A 24,644-nucleotide genomic window follows, 5' to 3' on the forward strand; every position below is an offset into this window, starting at 1 on the left:
TCGCATGCGGCTTACTCACCAGATTTGGCTCCGTCCGATTACTACTTATTTGCATCGATGGGACACGCACTTGCTCAGTAGCGCTTCACTTCTTACGAAAATGTACGAAAAATGGCTAGATGACTGGTTTGGCTCAAAAGAGCAACAATTTTTTTGGCATGGCATCCACAAATTGTCAGACAAGTGGGAAAAATGTATAGCTAGCGATGGGCAATACTTCGAATAAAATATTTTTTATTATTTTCATGCAATAAACGTGTATTTTCTATTAAAAAATTCCGGTTTCATATTTACATACCAGGTACTATATGTCTGAAGAGGGCCTAATCGAAAGACCAAAACATGTTATAATGTAATATAATTATAATAAATTAGGATTTAATGATTTCTACTTTGTAATATCTTGATTTTTTTAACATAAAATTTATATTTTTGGACTCTTATATGACCTTTTATTATATTTATTTTTTATGAATAAACTGGGCTGTTGATTGATGAGATAATAATACAGGCCTGCGATGGTTAGGAAACAGAAACGAGAGTAGTCATTTCTAACGTAATTTTTCATATTGAATCGAAATCTGCCAACAGAATTGTTCCATCACGTTAGGATTTCGAGATATTCTAACCTAAAGTTGCAAAAAACACTTTTTGTTAGTAAATCCGATTTTCTGCCGTATTTAGAGTATACCTCTCTCAACATTAGCACTCATTTTACATAAAAGTACTAAATCTTACCTTTCAAACCCATATTGTTTTAACCCGATATCATTTTATTTTACTGAGATATGACAAATTGAATTTTCGGAGTTTCAGTAACAACTGAGTAAATTATATACATAAACATATTGCTATCAAGAAATATATTTCTTATTCATTGGCAGAAAATTGAACTAAAGCTTCCAAATCCTAAGCCCTTAATGTCTAAACTCCTGATCCATAAACCACCAACCTTGAAATCCTAAAATCTATTTTGATTTATAATTTTATAAGCAAAAAATCAGTTCTGAAAACTTTAAACGCGTGTTTCTTAAAACGAGGTTTTCAAAGTCGGTGTACACGATGGCCCGTATTCAGAACGCGTTTTTATCGATAAAAGCGCACATTTATCTCTGAAATTCTATAATATACGTGACGTAAAGTATAGTATGTAGCGTGCTAACATCGTTGTAAGCGCGTTCTGAATACGGGCCGATAACTTTTACAATTCTTAATCGATTCACTTGAAATTTGCACAGATTACTCTCAGATATTTAATCTAGAGAAGTACGTAGGATTTTTACGATATATTGAAAATTTTTTTGTTATTATCATTAAAAGATAAAATTTTTTGGTCGAAAATGTTACTTTTTTTTCAAACATTTACCATTTTTACGAAAATAAATATTTTGAAATAATCCTACGTACTTCTTTAGCTTTAAGTATGTAGATAATAAGCATTTTTGGATTTTTTTCCACATTAAAAGGTGTAGAAAATTCCGTGCACACCGCATACTGGCCAAAAAAAGAGGTTCGATGCTGTTGATATAGCACCGCCATTTGTGTGATAAAAGTTTAAAAAAATTTTTTGTACTCTCGAAAGTACATATAGTGAAGCATTTAAAAATGATTTTTGATTAACTTTATTAGTTAACTGCAAAAAATTGCTAAAATTTGGTATTATTTTTAGGTCTTAAGAGTAATGTTCCCCCTTAACGTCATTTGTGACATGCACTTCATATGCGATATTTCTTGTTGAAAATCGGGAAAATTTTCTCAATAAAAAAAAAGAAATGGAGATGTATAAATTATTTACCGTGATTGATTAAGAAAGCAAAATTTCATGTGTCAAAAATTTTCAAAGGACTTTAATTAAATTTTTTTATTCTTTCTCATACCTATTACCGGATATCCGGTTTATGTATTAGGTGTACAACTTTGCTTCCGCCGTTTTTTTCCGAAATTCGAGGCTTTATTTTAAAAAACTAGTTATACATTTATGATTCAAAGTATCGTCCATCGCTGGCTACTACTTTCTTCCATCTTTCGGGCAGCGTACGAATCCCGCGTCGAAAAAACTGGTCATCTTTTGAAACGATCCACGAATAGATCCAATTTTTTACTTCTTCATAAGACCGGAAGTGCTGGTCAGCCAGGCCATGTGCCATTGATCGAAACAAGTGATAGTCAGAGCGAGCAATGTCTGGAGAATATGGCGGGTGTGGTAGGACTTCCCATTTCAACGTTTCCAAGTATATCTTGACCACTTTCGCAACATGGGATCGAGCATTGTCATGCTGCAAAATCACTTTATCGTGTCTCTCGTTGTATTGCGGCCGTTTGTCTTTCAATGCTCGGCTCAAACGCATCAATTGCGTTCGATACCGATCGTTTGTGATTGTTTCAGTCGGTTTTAACAGCTCATAATACACTACGCCGAGCTGGTCCCACCAAATATAGAGCATGACCTTGGAGCCGTGAATATTCGGTTTGGCCGTCGACGTGGAAGCATGGCCGGGAACTCCCCATGATTTTCTGCGCTTGGGGTTATCGTAATAAACCCATTTTTTGTCCCCAGTAATGCAATGCAGAAATCCCTTCCGTCTTTGCCTTTCAAGCAGCTGTTCACAAGCAAATAAACGCCGTTCAACATCTCTCGGCTTCAACTCGTACGGCACCCAATTTCCTTGCTTCTGAATCATTCCCATGGCTTTGAGGCGTTTTGAAATGGCTTGTTGAGTCACTCCCAATGATCAAGTCAATTCTTCTTGATTTTGACAAGAGTCTTGATCAATGCCTCCAATTCTTCGAAAACCTTCACTCCTCCACCGCTATGCCAGTCTTCGATGTCAAAATCACCGTTCTTGAAGCGTTGAAACCACCCACGACACGTTCTTTCACTAATAGCGGCCTCACCATAAGTATTTGAGAGCATTCGATGAGCCTCAGCCGCAGATTTCTTCATATTGAAGCAGAAAATTAAAACCTCTCGCAAATGACGAGAATTTGGCTCGTAAACTCGATTTTCAATCGAGAATAACTTTATGATGCAGACATAAATCTACTAATGTTTCTATGGGGTTATGTTGACAGATGCCCAAGTTTATTGTATGATGTCTATGACCTATTTATTTCGACCACCACTTACCGCTAAAGCCATCTATAGGAAAACGGCGGAAGCAAAGTTGTACACCTAATATAAATATAATAATTGCACTAAAAGATAGTTCTGAGTATTCTTGATGAAAATTTTTCTTATAATTTTTATACGAATTGGATCATTTTTCAGAAATACTCAGAAATATTCGGAAAGTTTACATTTTCTCTCAGAACTTTTTATACTTGTGAATTTTGAAATATTCTGAAATTTCTCACCCTATAATTTATAAAAAATGTTTAAAAATTTTTTAAATTTTATAACATTTCATTAGAAATTATACTTATAAAAAATCTTAGAAATTTTACCATATTTTATAATTAATGCAATAGAAAATTCTGAAAAAAAAAACGTAGATTATGCTATGTCTCGTCCGGATGCATAATTGTAGTAGCGTTCCGCTGCGTAATCCTCAGCAGATTTTGAAAGCTAGAGAAAAGAAAATCAAAAAGACGCCACCACTGACTATATTCAGGCGCGTCCACGGTCGTCATTGTTTTCCTGTTGTGTGAATCCTTAACACACTCTTTTTTCGTCTTCGGCTTCGGGTTATTTTCACAGTGCTTCAGGTATGGGAAAGTCTTCCCACAAATCCAGAAAGAGAAGGAGATCACTTTCTGCAGACCGTTTGGCCAGTTTGGAGAATAAGATGGTCCGCTTAATTGACATATTGTCTCAAAGGAGGGTTAGATCGCCCAGCGGACCTTTCCCGTCCTCGTCTAGCCTTTTTCTGGACTCCTAGGAGAATCTTGGGTCACGTAATGAGTCGGAATCTGTCACAAGATCTGACTCAGAGACTGTTTCAGCACCCCTTGTGCGACAAGAGGGGCTGATGGACCCAAAGTTTTTAGGTGTGTATGATATTGTTGGATCTATATTTGCGAAATACAGGCGGCATGCCGACACAACTTTTTTCTCCCGCATGCTGGAATATTGTATTTTCTCCTCAGAGGTAGAAGAGGATGTAGATGAAGAGGATGACACATCATTGAGTCATTCTAAGCAGGTCAATATAAACGAGAGCTCTTTCCCGGCAATTTCTGCTTCGGAGGCCTGCAACACAGACTCCCTCACCAAACAATTATTTGGTCCTGACTTAGAGGGGGAGGAGACATCACAGTGGAACGAGCTCGTGACTCGCAAATGGTGCGACCTGACACGTAAGGGTCTCGCGGTGGATCAGCGCGAGCTTTTATTTAAGAAATTCGCTCCTCCAGAGGCATTAGCCTTTCTAAAGGGAGCGTCCTGATTGCGCACATTAACAATCGAACACGAAAGGATTTCTCAATCGGACACGGACACGAACCCGATCGGATACAGACCCGATCGGACACGGATCCGGTCGGATACAGACCCGATTGGACACGGACCCGATCGGACACAGACCCGATTGCGCACGACCCGATTGCATACGGACCCGTTTGCACACCGACCCGATTGCACACGGACCTGTTTGCATACCGACCCGATTGCGCACGGACTCGATTCGACTCTAGTCGTGCGCAATCGGATCTGTGTGCAAATGGGTCCGTGCACAATCGGGTCCGTGTCCGATCGGGTCTGTGCGCAATCGGGTCTGTACGCAATCGGGTCCGTGTCTGATCGGGTCTGTGCGCAATCGGGTCTGTACGCAATCGGGTCCGTGTCTGATCGGGTCTGTGCGTAATCGGGTCGGTGCGCAATCGGGTCTGTGCGCAATCGGATCTGTGTCCGATCGGGTTGTGCGCAATCGGGTCTGTGCGCAATCGGGTCCGTGTCTGATCGGGGTCCGTGTCCGATCGGGAAATCCTGTCGTGTCCGATTGTTAATGTGTGCAATCGGGCCTCACTCCTTTCTAAAGGCCCCTACTCTAAATCAGGAGTGCAGCGTGGCCCTTAAGAACAATTCGATTGTCAAGAAGGACGATTATGCAGGCAAGAACCAGGAAGAAGCAGGCCTAGCTCTTTGCGCATTAGGCGAGGCCATTTCTGATTTTTTTAGGCCTGAAATTCAGAACTCTCTGCGCCCTGAGGCTTGTTTAGCGGTAGCCAAAGTAAATGAAGGGGCGAGTATTCTGGCCGATCTTTTTTATCGCTTCTCTTTGATCAGGAGAGCTCAAATCACGCCCGCAACCTAAATGCTAAAAACACAGCTGATTCTATCCCAGTGGACGATCTTCTGTTCGGAACATCGTTTGGAGAACAAATGAAAAAGACAGTTTCCATAGAGAAATCCTCCAAGGAAATTATCAAGCTGTCGTTATCGATTACAAGAAAGATCCAATAACCCATCAAGCAGCCATCTCAGGTAGCACCTTCTACTTCGGGAAACGCTCGCGCCCGTATACGATATCAAGGATCGGCAACAAGGCGGACAAGGGCAAGGATCAACTACCGCCGATCGACTCATCGCTCCAGGTCCCAATTGAGGAGACGGTAGACGACGTGGTAACTACTGGCGGCAGATTGGCCGCTTTCCCCTCTAGTTGAAAGCAGATTACGTCGGATAGGGTTATTTTGGAAACCATTGCTGGCTATAGGCTGCCCCTCACCTAACATCCGCCGCCTCAACTCGAGGATCCCCCGAGTCACCTGTCAATTCTAGAGAAGCAGATTTGCGCTCAAGAAATCTCTAGACTCCTCGTTAAAGGTGCGATTGAAGGCATATTAGACTTCGAGAATCAGTTTTTATCTCCATTTTTTTTTATCAAAAAATCCTCGGGTGGATCGAGATTTATTCTCAATTTAAAGCGCCTTAACGTTTATCATTGCTCCACACTTTAAACTCGAGGATTGGAAGACTGTCATCCGCCTTATCTCCCCAGGCAATTACCTCGCCTCGGTTGATTTGGAAGACGCATACTTTCTTGTGCCTGTTCATAGAAGTGATAGAAAATTTTTGCGCTTTCGTTTTCAGGGTCAACTCTACCAATTTAGAGCCCTTCCCTTCGGCCTGGCTTCAGCATCTTATATTTTTACTAAAATTATGAAACCGATCCTGTACTCTCTCAGGCAGTGAGGCTTCTTCTCAGTGGTCTATTTGGATGATTTTCTGCTCGCACGCACATATAACCTATGTTTAAGAAATATCTCTGCAACACTATATCTATTATCGTCCTTGGGATTCATTATCAACATGCGTAAAAGTGTACTGATGCCATCAAGAGCTTGTTTTTTAGGCTTTATCTTCAATACAGAAATTTTTGCAGTCGCTATCCCACCTGACTGGAGAGAGATCTTCCTCCAGATGACTCTTGAAGTTTTAAATAAGAAGCGGTGTAAAATTCGTTACTTGGCTAGTTACATTGGGTCTCTCATTTCGGTTTACCCGGCAGTACAATATGGCTTATTACATACCAAGACATTAGAAAGAGAAAAATTCCTAGCCCTCATGGCTTCAGACTATAACTTCGAGGCGCGAATGCCTCTCCAAGCTTCGCTCAGGGAAGATCTATGGTGGAAGCGCATTTTTACAAATAGCTCGTAGTGCAATTATATCTGTTCAGGTCTCTTCACCCTTGAAATTTACTCAGACGCTTCGCTTACAGGATGGGGTGCGGTATGTGGCGAGGTGCGTACACACGGATTTTGGTCGCCGGAGGATAAAGCTTTCCACATTAATTATTTGGAACTTTTAGCTGCTTTCCACGCACTTAGATGTTCCGCATCTCATTTAAAGAGTTCCGACATCTTATTAAGACTAGATAACTCTATAGCGATTGCCTACATTAATCGTATGAGCTCCGTCAAGTTTCATTTACTTTCGGGATTAGCCCGAGAGATTTAGTCGTGGTGCGCGGAGAGAGATCTATTCATCTATGCCTTTTACATCCCTTCGGCACAAAACTTTGAAGCAGACGCGGAATCATGCGTTACCTCGGAAGAGATAGAATGGTCTCTATCACAAATGTACTTCGATAGAATTGTCCCTATTTTTAGACGTTTTGACGTCGATCTGTTTGCCACTTCAATTAATGCAAAGTGCTCTCGTTTTGTCTCTTGGCATCCGGACCCGTTCGCGTATGCAGTCGACGCTTTCTCTCTCAATTGGAGTAGTTTCTATTTTTACGCATTCCTCCCATTCATTCTGATTCTAAGGGTCTTACGTAAAATCATCACTGACAAAGCGGAAGGTGTTGTGGTGGTGGCCTGGTGGCCAGCTCAGCCATAGTTTCCTCTATAGTGAATCACTCAGCTAGTTGTCGAGCACCCGATTCAGTTTGATCCGGATATTAATATGTTGTCGTCTCCTTTCAGGGACTCTCATCCGGCCTGGGACAGGATTTCCCTGGTGGTCGCGAAATTATCCGGCAGGCCTTCCTGTGTAGGGGGATACCACCGCCAGCCTTAACCGCGACGCTTGCATCTATCTCAGAAACTACCTTAGCTCAATATTCAAAGTCCATTAGGCTTTGGTTGTTTTGCCAGAAAAAAGAAGTCAGCTGCTTCGCTCCATCAGCCCTTAATTCTGGAATTTTTGTCTTCTTCCTTGGCAGACGTAGGCTCTTATGCCACTTTGAATATCGTTCAGCAGTATCCCTTATCTCTCAGAACGAGATAGGCTCTCACTCTTTGGTCAGGAGATTCTTTAAAGGGATTGCTTGAAACTACAGCGCCCTAGATACGAATATATCTGGGACCCGTCCCCAGTGATTGCTCATTTGGCTTCCTTGTACCCACACGAAGAGCTCTCCCTGGAAGTAATTTCGAGGAAGTTGATCACGCTCCTTGCTCTCATCACTGCTCAGAGAATGCAGACTCTGGCAGCTATACAGTAAATATTATCTTTTCAGATTCCTTGATTATAAGAATCCCCGCACGTCTTAAGACCTCTGGAATTGGTCGGTGTCAACCCTTGCTCTCTTTCAAGCCCTTTACGGATAAGCCAGAACTCTGCGTGTTTTCTTTGGTGAAGTTTTATCTCTCTATTACTGGCGATCTTCGCCAGACAGACTGCAATTCACTCTTTATTTCTTTCCGGGCTCCGTACAAGGTAGTTTCTTTTCAGACACTGGGTCGGTGGGTTAAAACCAAAATTCATACGGCAGGTGTCGATAGAAATATTTTTTCAACGCATTCTATTCGCCATGCGTCAACATCCCTTGCAGCGAACGAGGGGATTAGTTTGGAGGAAATTAGATGTACGGCTGGGTGGAGCAAATCCTCAGAGACATTTGCTCGGTTCTATAATCGACCGATTCTCAGCAACACCTCTTTCCAGGGTATGATCCTGGATATTTCCTAATTTGATAAGTACCTCCTTTGGACTGTACATTCCTGCTTTCTTTTTTGTTTATAAAGCACATTATTTTTTAGTTTCTGCGCAATTTTCGCATTTATAAGTTTGACTTTTTGTTAATAATATACGGACATTACTTTATACGAAGCACGCCCATGAGAGGGAAAAAATGTAGTTGTGTAACAAAATAAATACTATAATACTTAGATTCCTTAGAAGGATGGTAATAGCTCACTCCCCTTACGAATCTGTACTTTAAACATCTACAATTATCCATCCGGACGAGACATAGCAGAATTGATAAATTAAACGAACTTACAGTGAAGTTCGATTATACCCACACTCCATTTTTAGATTCGTATGCTTTGAACTAATGACGACCGTGGACGCGCCTGAATATAGTCAGTGGTGGCGTCTTTTTGATTTTCTTTTCTCTAGCTTTCAAAATCTGTTGAGGATTATGCAGCGGAACGCTACTACAATTATCCATCCGGACGAGACAGCATAATTATAACCGAACTTCACTGTAAGTTCGTTTAATTTATCAATTTTCTGAGAAAAGATGTAGATTTTTTTAGAAGTGTTCCAATTCGTCTAAAAAATGTGAGAAAGTTATAAAATTATATTGAAATTCTGAAAAATTATATGAAAAATTCTGAGAAAAGTTTTCACCAGGGATACTTTCTTTAAACTGTATGAAATAAAATTACAATACAGTATTCATTCTTTAACTTCTATAATAACATCTTGTATGGTATGATGTATTTTTTTGATTATCATTTGATTCTTAGGTTATCAAAGCGTCACAAGATTAAAGCTTACATTTATTTTTTAGTTTCAATATTGATAAATTCTTTTGCAGTTTTATCTTTTATATAATCGTTATAAAAATATTTTGTAGCAATTTTGTAACAGTTTATGAGATTTCGTATTTTCAAAATAATTTTACTACACGCACGCACGCACGCACGCACGCACGCACGCGCGCGCACACACACACACACAAAGAGAGAGAGAGAGAGAGAGAGAGAGAGAGAGAGAATGATTTAAAATATAGCTCCTATATTTTCCAAAACATATAATATTAATATGTATGTATTATATTATTATTTTGTCACATTTATATATTTTCGTATATATTACGAATTTGTATAAATATAAATGCATTAATATTATTGTAATATAAATTTCTATATATGCGTCTCTCTCGTAAAATAATAAATTTGGACACAATGATAATAATAATAAAATATCTAACTGGGCGTTAGGAGTCAGCGCCGGATATGATATTGCGCAAAGTTAACTAATACCTATTCATAAATCAAAAATTTAATTTTGTACGTTTCGGCTTACTATTTGAGCCATCCTCAGCAATAAAAAATTACCGCTTATCGCACTATAAAATTTGTCGAACTGTGTTTCGCACAATCGTAGTTCCGACCTCCAGATATGTAATCGCAGTGGAAATGTGGTGAGAGACAACCTTCTTCAACATAGTCTAATGTTGTGCCAACCAGTTGTTTAGCTGAGTGGAGTAGATAGTGGAACTCAAGCTGATAATAGCAACAAGATATTTTTGTTTATTCATTTTGTTATTATTATCATTGTATTAATATAAGGAGTCTATAAAAAAATTTTTATTTTTATGGAATTGTTTATGAATACGCCAGGCTGAAATATGAGGCGTCGACTAAATGATTCGTGTTTCAATTATATTTGTTTAGTTTTCGGATTATATGATGTAAATTTGATGAAAGAGTGGATCAGACACCGAAAATCGATCTACAGGAACAAGAATAGGGTTAGATTAATAAAACATTGTATTGAACGTAACTTAGTACCACCATACCTTGATAAAATTGCGAAGTTTGCTCCTAAATTTGATTCACATGATTCTTCAATTGCGAGATTCAATAATATTAAGCATGATTACATCAGAAAAATTTTTTAATTGGAGTTGAATGATGTATATAGGTCGATTGAAATTGCGCATAACAGAATTTTCCATCTTGTATGCATTATTTCTAATGAATTACCATTTAATATTTTGAACAAATTTTTTGATTCTCAGAATTACAAATTATATAATCATTTTATTTTAACAACATAAAAACTTCAAAAACAGGGCGAATGAGAGTCAGCGTGGTAATTAATACGCAATCTTATTTCTTCAATCCAAAAAAAATTTATTCTTTATTCACATATAATACGTTTCAGTTCACTTTGGAACCATCTTCAGCTAAATAAATTTAAAATATCAATTCCTTAATGTCTAGGAAAATCACCATCAGATTAGCAGATTTGATGTTCTAATCTATTCGAAAATTAAAATTACCTTATAAAAAACCTTATAAAAATTTCTCATTGAACAAGTTTCAAATTAACCATAAAACTGGTGACTTACCACATGACATCGAAGGAATTCGTCTAAACATTGGATCAACTAATTACAATTAATATTTAATATAAAGTATCGAGTTCAGAAACATGTTGATCGCAGCTCGAACAGCACATGAATAATATACTTAATATAATCGGAAAGACATGTCAGGTCAAATACAAAAATAAAAAGAATCAAGAAAATAAAAATAAAAAGAGAAAGATAATGTCAAAACATAAAACAAATCCAGTATAACCGAGAATATAAAACTATTAGATGTCTTTAAGTAATTGTATATAGTTCAGATGTACACCTTCCGTATCAGAGCGTAAATTCAGACTATTTTTTTGCATTAAAATGTGAAGGCATTCCGATATTAACCTTTTGTTCAGAGAACGCTCTTCATCTAGTACCGCGACATTCTCCCAATCGAAGTCATGATCAAATTCAATCCGATGTTCTGTGATCACTGATTGGCTGTTACTGTTCCGGTTAATGTGATTGCGGTGTTCAGCTAATCTAGTTTTTAGTTTTCTTTTCGTTTGTAAGAATTCCGACGTAAGATGCCTCGCACGATTTACAAGAAATTTTATAAACCACATTTTTTCTTTTCTCTTTTGGGAGAATGTCTTTATGTCCTTTGATCACACTATTTAATTTATTTGAGCTAGTATAGGCTAATTTGGTATTAAATGTTTTACTGATTCTTTTAAACTCGTCTGAAATTTTTGGAACATAAGGCAGTACAAACCATGAAGTAAAATCGCTGCTGATTTCGTCAATTGATTCTTTCTGTTGTATCGTACTTTTATGAAAGAGAATTTTTAAACGGGTATTAATAGTATTGAAAATTAAGTCAATAGGATAGTCATTATTTATATTAATAAAGTACCAACAATATGTTCCAAATTTTTCTGGTGATACTTCGGGTCCGATAGTAAAAACGCTCTATCTGTCAAACTTGTTATTATGCCTCTTTTTTGTGAAAGTGGGTGTGTCGATAGAAAATTAAGGTATCTTCCCGAATATGTAGGCTTATGGTACCAGTCAAATTCCATTACATTGTTATTATTAATAATAGTAATATCCAAAAAATTTATTTTGTCGTCACCAAATTCTAAGGTAAATTTTAATCTGTCATGCAATGAATTAAAAGTCTCAAGTGTAAAGTCAACCAGATTCCTTGGAACTGCCATAACGATATCATCAACGTAACGAAAATAAAACAAAGGTTGAAAACCCAAAGTTTCAAGTGCCCTTGCCTCCAAATCCCTCATTACTAAGTATATTACTAAGTAAGGCCAAAATTGGAGAAAGAGGCGACCCCATAGGGGTACCAAAATTTTGTTTAAAAAATTGACCATCAAAACTAAAATAAGTTGAATTGAGTATCAACCGAACACCCAACATAAACTCATCTCTCGAGATATTGACTTTATCTTTCATAAAATTCCACCTCTTATCAATACTTTCAATAGCCAACTCGGCAGGGATATTGGTAAACAAGGACACTACATCCAATGAAATTAAACTATGTTCAATTCCAAAACGCGTCCCCTTCAGTCTTTTCACTAATTGAAAGCTGTTGTCAATATTATAAGTCGATTTAGGTACATTGTTAGAGATGACGTTATGTATGAAAGTTGCCAAGGAATATAACGGACTGTCTATAGATGCCACTATTAGTCTGAACGGGCAATTTGGTTTATGTATTTTCGGTAAAGCATACACTCTCGGGAGAACAACTTCGCTACAAGATAATTTTTTATACATTAAATCATTAATAAAATTTTTCTTTTTCCATCTCATTAACAAATCTCGGACATCGTTAGTTAATTTATTAATCGGATCTTTCTTTAATTTTACGTAGATTTTTTTGTCCTCAAGCATCTGCAAGACTTTAGACTTGTAATAATTCTTATTTAATGCAAATGTGATATTTCCCTTACCTTTAGCCTTTGTTAAGATGATATTAGGATTTCGCTTTAGAAAATCTTTAGTGGTCTTCATCAATTGCATAATCCTGGTATTAATCTCATTTTTAGCAACAGAAAAAGATGGCAGTTTCTCTTAAGAATGGGTAATGTAATGTCTCTAATCATAGCCGCCTGTTCAGTGCTATACTTCTTTAAATTACTTTCAATGCCTTTAAAATCTACATCTTTTCTTTTATTTATACATCTTTCATTTTATTTTAAATAAACAAAGAATCGACAAAAAAATAGCTTGGTTGACTTGGAAGGAAGAGATGAAACAAATTGAGAATATTAAAAAATTAGAATATTTTTGGCTACTAAGGGGAAATAATTATAATAATACTAACAAATTTGTTTATGAGACATTACCTTTGTCCTCCTTTAACAATTGTAATGTGGTAAGCATCAAGATTTCTCCATTTTCTTTTTTAAAGGATAAGATCACTTCATTGATAACTACAAGAAATAAATGGTTTTTCAATCTTTCTTCGGTCCATATTCCAACTAACATGCAATGCTTGTTACAATTAGGGGAGAATTTCGCACTCTCGATTAATGGGGGAAGGATGGTTGTGAACATGGAGTTTATGAAAAACATTGAAAACACAATATCAAGAAACTACAGAGATCTGTTCATAATAATGTTAGGAATTATTCGCGCGTTAGCAATCATTAACAATTTACTGTCTTTTAAATCTAAGAATAATTCGATACATCACAGGATAAATAAATTAGTAAAATGTATGAAACAATTTTTCAAAAAGAACAGAAATATTATTTTTACAAAGGGTGACAAAGGCAACATAACGGTAGCATTAGAAAAAACATCTTATACTGAGAAAATCAATGCTATGCTAATTGATGAGAATACTTATTTAAAAATTGCAAAAAATCCTAGTAACAAAATTAATAATGGTTTGAGAAACTTGCTCACAAGATGGAAAAAATCTAAATTTATCTTTGATCAAACATATAAAAAACTTTATTGTAGTGATAGCAATTTACCCAGAGCTTACGGATCTCCAAAGGTTCACAAGCCAAATTGTCCGTTTAGAATCATTATTTCGGCAGTAGACTGTACTTTGTATAATTTGGTTACGTTTATACATGGTTTGATTATCGACAGTATACCAAAAATTCCAAGTCATGTTAATAACAGGGGTGCGTTCCGTATACCGGAGTGTTCATCCAGACGAAGTGTGACGTCACATACCGAGATTGGCTCATGAAACGGAACGATTCTGGAATGTTTTTGCGTTTGCGCGCATTATACATGCTTACATATTTAGAGTTTTTATATTTTGTGGTTATATTTTACGTAAATACAGAAAATATGGAATACTTGCTTGTAACTGAACCGAACGGAAATGTCATCACAGATCAATCAAGAGATGTACTGGTTCAACAAAAACCTGATAAGTGCTTTTACTTGTTCGTCATGCAAATATATATTTTTATGTAATCTAAATTATAGATTATGTAAATATGTCTTTGTTCATTATTCATATACAAATTTTAGCTTATTTAAAATTTCGATATTGTGTTATTATTACAGGGAATATATTAATGTTCATTAGCTCTTCCAAAGCTGTTACATTATTTCCCAACGTTAAAATTCAAGCTGATGTCTCGACATCTGACTTTATTTTGAGTTCTGAACAAGAAAATACTATAAGTAGAACTTCTTGGAATCGAAACGAGATTTTAGAATTAATAAACTTATATAAGTCCTACAAACATTTATTTAAAAGCACGACAACGAAAAACGACAAAGTATGGGATATGTTAGCTCAAAAGTTACCGATGCACACAAATGAGCAAATAAAAAATAAATTTAAATATTTAAAACAAAAGTATATGGAAAAGAAAGATAATATGAGTCAAAAGAGCAATGGAGCAGGTACAATTAAATTCGATTACTTCTTTGAAATGGATGAAATATTTGGTCAAGATCCTGATGTGCAGCCAGTGTCAACTGCGTCTTCTTCATGAGGGATTCATCATGCTTCCAAGACGCCATCAGTTGAAATTGAAGAAAATTCATCCAGTAACGATGAAAATATTGCAAAAAACAGAAATGAAAAGTCGAAAATAAGAAAAAGAAGTGAATTAGCAAAACAACTAAATACATACGAACAAAATTTTAAAGAAAGAGAGGTTATGAGAGAAAAACGTCATAATGAATTAATGGCTTGACAAGATGTAGCTTTAAAAATTTTAGAAAATATTGCAAATTCATTTGCACAAACTTACTAAGTACTAAAAAATAATCATTTTGATTCGGTTAATCTTATATTTTATTTTATTTCTTTATTTCAAAAGATTGCTAATTATACTTTTTTTAAAGCAATTATGGATAATCAAATTTGAAAAGTATAAAATACTTTTCGTTTTCCATATCAAATTAATTTCTAATCAGTTTGTAATTCTATTATTTCACATAAGAGTCGAAGTCATACCATTCTGTATTGTATTGCAAGCTAGATCACTATACAGTTTTAAAGTTTTAAGTTTTTTTGTGATGGACATGTGATAGACTACTTTTAGACTGAAATGTATGTGATACTATTTGTAGACTCAAATGTATAAGTGTTTATTTCTATAAGTGTTACGAAATAAATATATTTCATTTCTAATATAGTTAAAACATTCTAGTAGCTTGTAAGTTATTTGAGTTAAGATGATTTGAATTCAAATGGTTTTAAGAAAAACTAAGTATATTATATTTATTACACGTTATATAGTTTCCTAATGTATTTTTTGCGACAAATAATGCTTTTAAATTAAACTATTTTTGAACAAAATCGAAAATACGAATAAAGCGTAAATGTAAAAAGTGACGCTGTTCAAATGATTATAAAATAAAACCAATGATTTTTTATTGAAATACCAATGAAATTTTTTATTAAAACGGATATAAATTTTCTGCGATCCTGTCCCGTAATGCGTGACCTTCTCTTCCCAATTCTGCATTTATATCGTCGTAAATAGCTGCTTCATGATTAATATTGTCAGCATTATTCATTGCTTGAAGACCCTCATTTATAAACGTGTTTAATATTTCTTCATTTTCTTCGTTATCTAAGCATATGTTGTGTAACACGCATGCAACAATTATTGTTGGTGCTATGAAATCCGTTCGATTCATATCAAGATATTTCAGTCGCCTAAATCTTCCATATAAAAGAGCAATACAACGTTCAACTCTTTGGCGAGACTTAGCGTGGCAAGTATTGAAATGTTTTTGCCTTTCTGTAACATTTCTTCTCTCGATGTAGGGAGGCATGCACCACGGCAAAACGGGATATGCCTTATCTCCGATAATAAATTGATTATCATCAAAATAATTATTGGATTATTCGTGACATCTTCGTATATTGGCAAATTTCGAAAAATCCTTATATCTGATACTCTGCTAGGATAACCCGTAAAGCAATCTATAAGTGACAATTTATTATCGCATATTAGTTGCAGAGTTATGGCATGAAAACATTTTCTGTTAATGTAGACATCCGGATTTTCACTTGGAGCCTTGATAGCAACATAAGTTCCATCGATAGCATCGATTATACCTTCTATTCCAGCAGAAGCTTGAAAAGATAGCGCTATGCGTTGGCGTTCCTCTCTATTTGGCCAAAATATTATTTCTGGAGAAATTTCATTTAAAGCAGTTACAACCCGCATAAAAATAGCAGATAATGTAGAATTCCTAAATCAAAACGTAAACCGACTGATCTACAAAATAACAAAAATGTGAAATAAATATTTTGAATTTTTATAACTTGTTTAGTTACCGAAAACTGTTTGGTGTTGCTAATAGCCACAAAAAGGAGAGTAATTGTATTTTCGGATCTCTAGTTTGATGTCCAGCTGCTCGAGCACTTTCTAATAGAGGAGCTATTCGATTTAGGAGCCATTCAAAACTTATTACGGTTATTCTGAAGTGACTTTGAAATTCAGAAGCAGTAGACATATCGACAACTCTTTCGATAAAACCTTCGATGCGATGAGGCTTGGTTACTGCATTATTAATTCGGACTTTTAATCTGTGCAAATATAATTCCATTTCTTCATCGCTATCTTCATTGTTGCTGTCAATGGTTTGATCGAAGAACATTAATTTGCTTAAATAGCTAATCACAGTTAAACCAGCTGCCTTTAAATTCTCCATTTTAACAAGTTGTACCTAAAAATATAAAACTTTTAATATATATTTTTTGTATATATATTTACATATATAAACTGATGAAATATACCTAATCTAACCTACAACGCACTTCTACATATATTTCATCATCGCGCTTTATTACAATATGTCGTTCTGCGCATGCGAGACGTTCTTCGGCGGAGTCTCGAGCACGATGAAAAGTTGTCGTCCGGGTGTTTGGAAATTGTAAAACAGAACGCGGTTATGACGTCACATCTTGGTAAACGGAACGGTTTTGGATGAAAAGTTGTCGTCCGGACGTTCATTCGGAACGCACCCCAGTTATGACTTGATAAAAAAATTGAACAACGTTAAAATCAAATCAGATTGTAGCTTGGTTTTACTGGATGTTGTATTCTTATTTACAAATGTCCCCGTGGATTTAGTGATGGATGCTCTTTCTAGCAGATGGAGTTTCATTGTAAAAAATTACAAGATACCGAAAGATGAATTTTTGAAGGCCGTGCATTTGATTTTGGATTCTATTTATTTTACTTTCGATGGTCAAATCTATAAACAGACCTTTGGTACTCCGATGGGTTCGCCATTATCATCTATTATTGCCGACTTATGCCCGTTTCCACCAATGTAGATTAATTTTAATCTCGGTTCAACTTACTCTTCGTCTTTTTCTAGTTCCAAATATTAAAAAAAGACAAAGAGTAAATTGAACCAAGATTAAAGTTAATCTACATTGGTGGAAATGGGCATTAGTCATGCAAGATTTGGAAAGTCGAGTGCTGAGTACCATTGAATTCCCATTGTTTTTCTACTATAGGTACGTGGATGACATAATACTATGTTTACCTACGGCTGAGGTGGAGGTCATTTTGGATAAATTTAACTCGTTCCACTCGAGACTTCAGTTTACGATGGAGGTGGGGGGTAATACCATTAATTTTTTGGACACTACTATTGTTTTAAAGAATAACGAACTAATTTTTGACTGGTATAAAAAACCCATTTTCTCGGGAAGATTCTTGAATTATTGGTCTCAGCATCCGATTTCACAAAAGAAGGACATAATTTTGAATTTGATTGACAGAGTGTTTTATCTCTCACATCCAGAATTCCACAAAAGAAATGTAAATTTTATAATTAGTATCTTATTAGAAAATGACTATCCGTTGAAATTTATTTTTGAAACTTTGAATAATAGGATTAAAAAGTTAATTAAAAAATCCAATTGTATGTGTAAAACTTTTACCAATTTAGCTAAAAAAGAACATATCAGATGGTTCACTATTCCTTTTATTAATGGTATTTTTAACAAATTTTGCAAATTTATCAATGTTATGTGTCATAGGGTTGCTCATTACAGTATTAATAAATTAAATAAATTTATTAGGATTCAGGATCAAGGATCCTTTGCCGAAATTTACCAAAAGGAATGTGGTTTACCAAATCGAATGTCGTGATTGTGATGCTACCTATGTAGGACAAACGGGAAGAAAACTAAATACGAGATTAGCAGAACATCGCAATCATATACGTAGAGTTACATCCACTCGATCTGTTATCACACTCTACGTATAAATCGTCAATCCAATGGTCTCAACATGCAAACTGACACTAAGGCTTTAAATTATGGATACATAGAAATTCTCAATAAGTTATAATATGTTTATTTTTATTGATCGATATGCTTTGTTCGCGCGACACATCTCTCTTTATATTTAACGCGTAATATGTGACTAACATCAGAACGAACATGACTTTCTTTTATGTTACTTAAATTATTTTTCAATCTAACTTTGCCATCGTAATATTTAAATTGTTGTAATGGATTGTCGATGCTTGGATCCACTTGCGATCGTTGTTGGAGATGGGGTAAGTTTCAGACTAACATACATTAATTAAGCAAATTAATATCCATTTATTTCAAAAATATCTCGTTGCTATTATCAGCTTGAGTTCCACTATCTACTCCACTCAGCTAAGCAACTGGTTGGCACAACATTAGACTATTGTTGAAGACGGTTGTCTCTCACCACATTTCCACTGCGCTTACATACTGGAGGTCGGAACTACGATTGTGCGAGACGCAGTTCGACAGATTTTATAGTGCGATAAGCGGTAATTTTTTATTGCTGAGGATGGCTCAAATAATAAGCCGAAACATACAAAAGTGAATTTTTGATTTATGAATAGGTATTAGTTAGCTTTACGCAATATTATATCCGGTGCTGACTCCTAACGCCCAGTTAGACGTTTTGTTATTATTATTTTATTGTATTAATATAAGGAGTCTATAAAAAAATTTTTATTTTTATGAAATTGTTTAATAAATTTGGAATTTAACAAGACATTACTATAATAGAATTCTTTTTAGATTCGTAAAAATATAGTCGCACGTGAGTGAAAGCAGATTTGTAATTATTACATAGTGCTCGCAAATTGCTCAACAATAATAAAAGGCTAAAGATACTTTTTAATCTTGAATAACTCACAAAAATTCCATTATGGTCCAAGAAAACATGAGTATATATTAAAGATTTTAATTGATTAAAAATATTATTTAAATATATATCAATGTGCGTGTCACATAAAGAGACATATTGACCCTCGTGACGTTTAAAATAATAAATTGACGATTGCTTTAATTGCTTTAATAATCGTATATTACGTGACGTGTGTACTTCAAGAGAAAGTATTTGTATCGTATAGCTGTACGATAAGTGAAGAAAGTTTTAAGCGGAGAAAGTATCGCCACGCACGTTTTGAAAATGTAATATACAAAAATTCACGCGACGTAGAATAAATTATCTCGGTTATTTCGAAATACGGCAATAAGATGTCAATATTATATAATCGAAAGCAAAACAATTTAATGAATTTAATGAAACAAAAGTCATGATTCTTAGCAGCTAGAAAGCGAAACGTTTTTTATTATTAAATTAAACACGTTGAAAAAGAGAAGGAGAAGGAGAGGGGGGAGGGAGGGAGGGGAGAGAGAGAGAGAGAGATAGAGAGATAAATAATATAGAATAAAAAAATAAAGAATCACAATGCATATTTAAAACTAGAACAGTAACATTCACTACACTATAAAAAAAATGTGACTATTAATAGTGTCAATATTAGAATTATGATGTGATTATCATTTTCCCCATTGTTACATACACAGTTATAAATTTGAATTGAAATGTCGATTCGGCGACGGAGCAGCAATCATATCTTATTTCTACGTCTCCATAATATTTATATTATTCCCAATAATTTGTATGACAAGTTGCTTATAAAAAAACATTAATAACAATTTAAATTTATGATTTTTGTATACATACATATTTTTGTGTTTCCTTTTTCTGGGAATTGTATTTGTATAGATATAATTAATTATACTAGTGTCCAGTAAAATATTACTTATGTTTGCTATAATGTGCCATTAATAATAGCATTCATCTTAGAGAAAAGAAGCATTTCGCTGTATAATTCTTCTTTATAATACATATAATCAGACGTAAGTATGACAGCGCTCTATAGGACGTATATTTTATTATTTATGCCTGACATTTATTATGTAAATGTTTTTTTCAAATTCATGAACGAAATAAATTATTTCAAATTGCAAAATAAAGTAATGCAAAGCGCGCGATGGAATTTTTTTGCTGTAATAAATATTGCCTAAATGTAGGATTTTAAAAGAAGTTAAAAAAAATATTTTGAATACATATACTTATATTATATACGATCATTATCTGGACGATTTTTTTTATAACGGATAAAAACATTCATAATATATAACATAATAAAATATAAAACAATTCAGATAAGAATATAAGATTGTATAAAATCAATAAAATACGATACAATGTAGTATGCTTGCGTGTATGCAGAGTTGTGTACAAAATAAAGCGAGAAATACTTCCAAATATACGGGGTGTTTGGAAATTAGTGATAAGTCTTTCGCACAGGGGCTTATCATTAATTTCCAAACACCCTGTATATTTTAAAATTCTTACTTTTATTTAATCAAAAGTCGCGCGTTACGCAATATTATTTTTAAATATGCGTAATAATAATAACAAATTATTTTGCTTTACGTTGGAAAATGGACACGATCATTGTAATTTGATTTGAGTAATAATCAATGTCTTATTTATCCGTGTGTGCCAATTACACGTACTTTTATGTACAAAACTTAAGTGTGTCGACAGCACATCCGTTGTAAAAATTGATTGTATTATTCATGTCCCAAGAAAGGAAGTTGTGCGTCACAGACGGTATCACGTAGAACAATACGTACGTGCCTTCGTTCAAATTGCATGACCGATTCTACGAAACATTGCTTTGTAATCATTTTGTATAACATTTAAAAAAATATGAGTAATATATCTGATAGTTTAAAGAAAAATCTATTTAAGTTGAAATTTTATATCATACATTAATATTATATTGTATATTTATAATTGTGCTTCCTTGATTTCTTTTTAAAACGATGATTTTTGTCAATCTCACGCGAAAGAAAATGATTGATGTGCGTATAATTTATTATGCTGGTTTATTTACGTAGTAAATAAGTAGTAGTGAATAAGTGTGTGTAAACGGGTGAATGTGAATAGAGATCTCTGTCTCCGAACGCGCTCAAGGAATCTTCCGTGGTAGAACGAGGGAAAGCTTCAGCTGATTATTAATGTATGCCGTGACATTCACATGATTTGCAAGCGAATAACTCAAGATACGAAGCGAATGCTCCCTAATGAGAACGAAAGATTAATCATGCAAAACAACATAGAATACGCTTCTCTGTGCCTATCTCACAATCAATAAGATGTTCTTATAATAGTAAGAGCGTGTCTTAAAGCGATCAGAAACTCTGAAGCAAAGAATTTGGTGGTGAATTTGGTGGTTTTCCATTTTCCTTCAAGTACGTGGAATATGTTGTCAAACTTGACTTGTTGTCTCGCTCATAGAATGAAAGATTAGGTGAAGCAATTGTATTTATTATCACTTATTATAAAGAAATTTACAACTTCTAAAGCAATTAACATTTCTCCAGAGGTATTTCATGAAATTCGGTTTTTTCTTCTTTGGTGAAAGAATTTCCCTTATTTATTTTGCTTCCACATTTCTTCGACCCAAGCATGCGTTTATAGCTTTACGTCATAGTTAAACATAATAATTATTGTTATCTCATGTTTATTGATCCAGCATTGATCGGGCGCGACGCGTTATGTAAAATGTGATTAAGGAGAAATATAACTCATTATCACCCATCTTCCTCTTTTCCTCGCTTGTTCCCTCGACGACATGAAGAAAAAACAACACTAGGTCATTGCTGCAACATCCGCGCGTGCTCGTCACGCGTCATTTACGCATTTTGTATGTCGCACAATAGTCTGCTCATCAGCTATTACGTGATTAGCTTTAATGCAGTCGTTCTGTTATCAATTTATCATTAAAGCAGTTCAAGGTTTGTTTGAACGAGCACATGTAATGTTGTAAAATAATGCACAATTGTATGATCGTATCGTTCTATAAATTCTATTCGTCTGTCCTATATCTATCACTTCCGTGTTTTCACAAATGAAGAGATAAGTGTGATCTGGAATAACCAAAATTTTTTCAAATCGTATTCGGCTTTCATTTCGTCGTCTTCCGTTCGAAGATTGAGAATAAAGCAAAATTGAATAAATGAACAAATGAATAATAATAATAAATGAACATAAAGTTCGTCTGGTTAATTCAATTAGATATATTTATAGTATGCACAAAAGATACATTTTATATATTTTTATAAGAATCTTAGTAAAAATTCTGAAAATGAATATTAATAATATTGTGTACATGTGTTACTATTTTTGTAATGTGTTGACATTAGCATTTAATATGTTACAGATAATTATCTTACATATCTATTAAATTCAGAAATAACTAGGTATATTCCTTACTTATCTAATTTTAATAATTTCATGTGCAATAAATGCATAATTAACAAAACTGGATTTCCTCGGAGAAGGTCACGTGTATATATGTATATATATATATGTATCTCTGTTATAATTACCATTCTATATTTATATGTAGGAAAGAATAAAATTGCATTTTTCTTACTTGCAAGGCTAACTCCAATGCAATATTTTATATTTTATTTCCTTTTACAAAGTGTATTTTTTTAATTTTTTTATATAGTCCTCATATGTCTTTTACTTTCGCGTAATTAAGATGTCGTGTTATCTAAAGTCAGTGATTCTAAAAGCAGCCTTGAATAAAATGACGTTCCACATAAAACAACAGCCCTAGTTTATTAAATAAATTTTGTGATCGATGTAATCCAAGGACGTTAAACGTTACATGTTCCGTAATACGTATTCACGTTGTTCTTTACCTCTCGCACACTCTTTATCTTCCATACGAATTGAGCTATAAAGTTAAGGAATCATGTCCAAAGCAAATTAACAATGAATTATCGTGCATTGAATGCAATGATGCAATCATATAATTGCGATCTCGTGTTGCAGGCGAGAAGGAAATTCTGCACGGCATAAACGGCGAATTTAAGTCCGGCGAATTAGTGGCTATTATGGGGCCGTCCGGAGCTGGAAAGTCGACGTTGCTGAATGCGCTTGCTGGTTTTACGTAAGTACCATAAAGACATGAGGATTGCTTCTTAAATATATGCTTTAAACTTGACACATCCATAGATCGCCTATAAGTTTAGATATTTATTCCTTTTTTATGTTTGCGCGTATTTCATCTATACACTGTTGGAAATGTTCTTAAATTTCATTAACTTTTAATGTACATTGATGAATGAAGTTTAATTTCTCTGTAACTGAAAGGACTATTAATGCACATGTTAATGAGATTTAAGTTTACAGTAACTGAAAAATTAAGTGTAATGAAATTTAATATACTTTCACTTTAACTTAAAAGTTAAGCGTATTGAAATTTAATGTACTTTTACATTTACGAATATTAATAATATTTTAATTAAGCCTAATACTATTAACGCTTAACGTTTAATACATTTACGTTTCTTACATGTCATTAACGTAAATTACTTTTCAGTTACAGATCTCGTACTTTTCATTAACGTGTAAATTAATTTCTATAATAATGTGTAATACACACGTTCATCACATTTAAGACTATTGTAATTTAGTTTTTATTTACATCATTCATTACATTTAATTTCGTGCATAACCACATGCTTCCTTTACATGTTAATTAAAATTCATTGAGAAATTTCTAACAGTGTACATATTATTATGTATTCCTTAATTATACTTACTGAATAATTCAATCATACACTTTTATTTTTATTTGCATGTCTCTCATGAGTGGGTCAAGGGTTAAAACGTCCCATTAGGCGGGGGTACGCAGTATAGAAAGAACTTGACCTTTGGCACGATAACGCCTTGACTCATAATCTCAATATTTGTGCTTGTAAATGGTATCTGATAAATATCCACGGAATATAGTTCTCCAAGGGACATCTTAAGAACGTCTTTAGGATGTAGAACGTTCTCTGAACAATCTTAGAAAATCTCTTAAAGAACTATATATGTAGTGCGGATAAATTTTGATTATGAAAATTGAAAAAAGAAAGTTTTAGAGAGCGCTGTATCTAATATTTAATTCATTATTTTGTTCCGTCGCGAGATCTAACGAGTATTAGAACGAAAAACATTAGAAGACACACATTGTCGATTACAGTGGCTGCGTTCAGCAGAGAAAACTGCTTACTGTGTGTGTGTGTGTGTGTGTGTGTGTGTGTGTGTG

General features: G+C 34.5%; 1 protein-coding gene across 3 annotated transcripts in view; it reads left to right on the plus strand.

Annotated features, from left to right (window-relative positions):
• LOC108763872 (ATP-binding cassette sub-family G member 1) overlaps positions 1-23,602 on the plus strand; it is a 70,708-nt gene extending 47,106 nt beyond the window's left edge. For all 3 annotated transcript variants that reach the window (XM_018511791.1, XM_018511792.1, XM_018511794.1), the window contains one exon: positions 23,381-23,602. In XM_018511791.1, coding sequence (XP_018367293.1) covers positions 23,381-23,502 — 122 coding nt within the window. In that variant the 3' untranslated portion in view covers positions 23,503-23,602. The remainder of the gene's footprint in view (positions 1-23,380) is intronic.
• Positions 23,603-24,644: the final 1,042 nt, after the last annotated feature.

The sequence above is a fragment of the Trachymyrmex cornetzi genome, unplaced genomic scaffold (genome assembly GCF_001594075.2).
Source record: "Trachymyrmex cornetzi isolate Tcor2-1 unplaced genomic scaffold, Tcor1.1 scaffold387, whole genome shotgun sequence".
Lineage (NCBI taxonomy): Eukaryota > Metazoa > Arthropoda > Insecta > Hymenoptera > Formicidae > Trachymyrmex > Trachymyrmex cornetzi.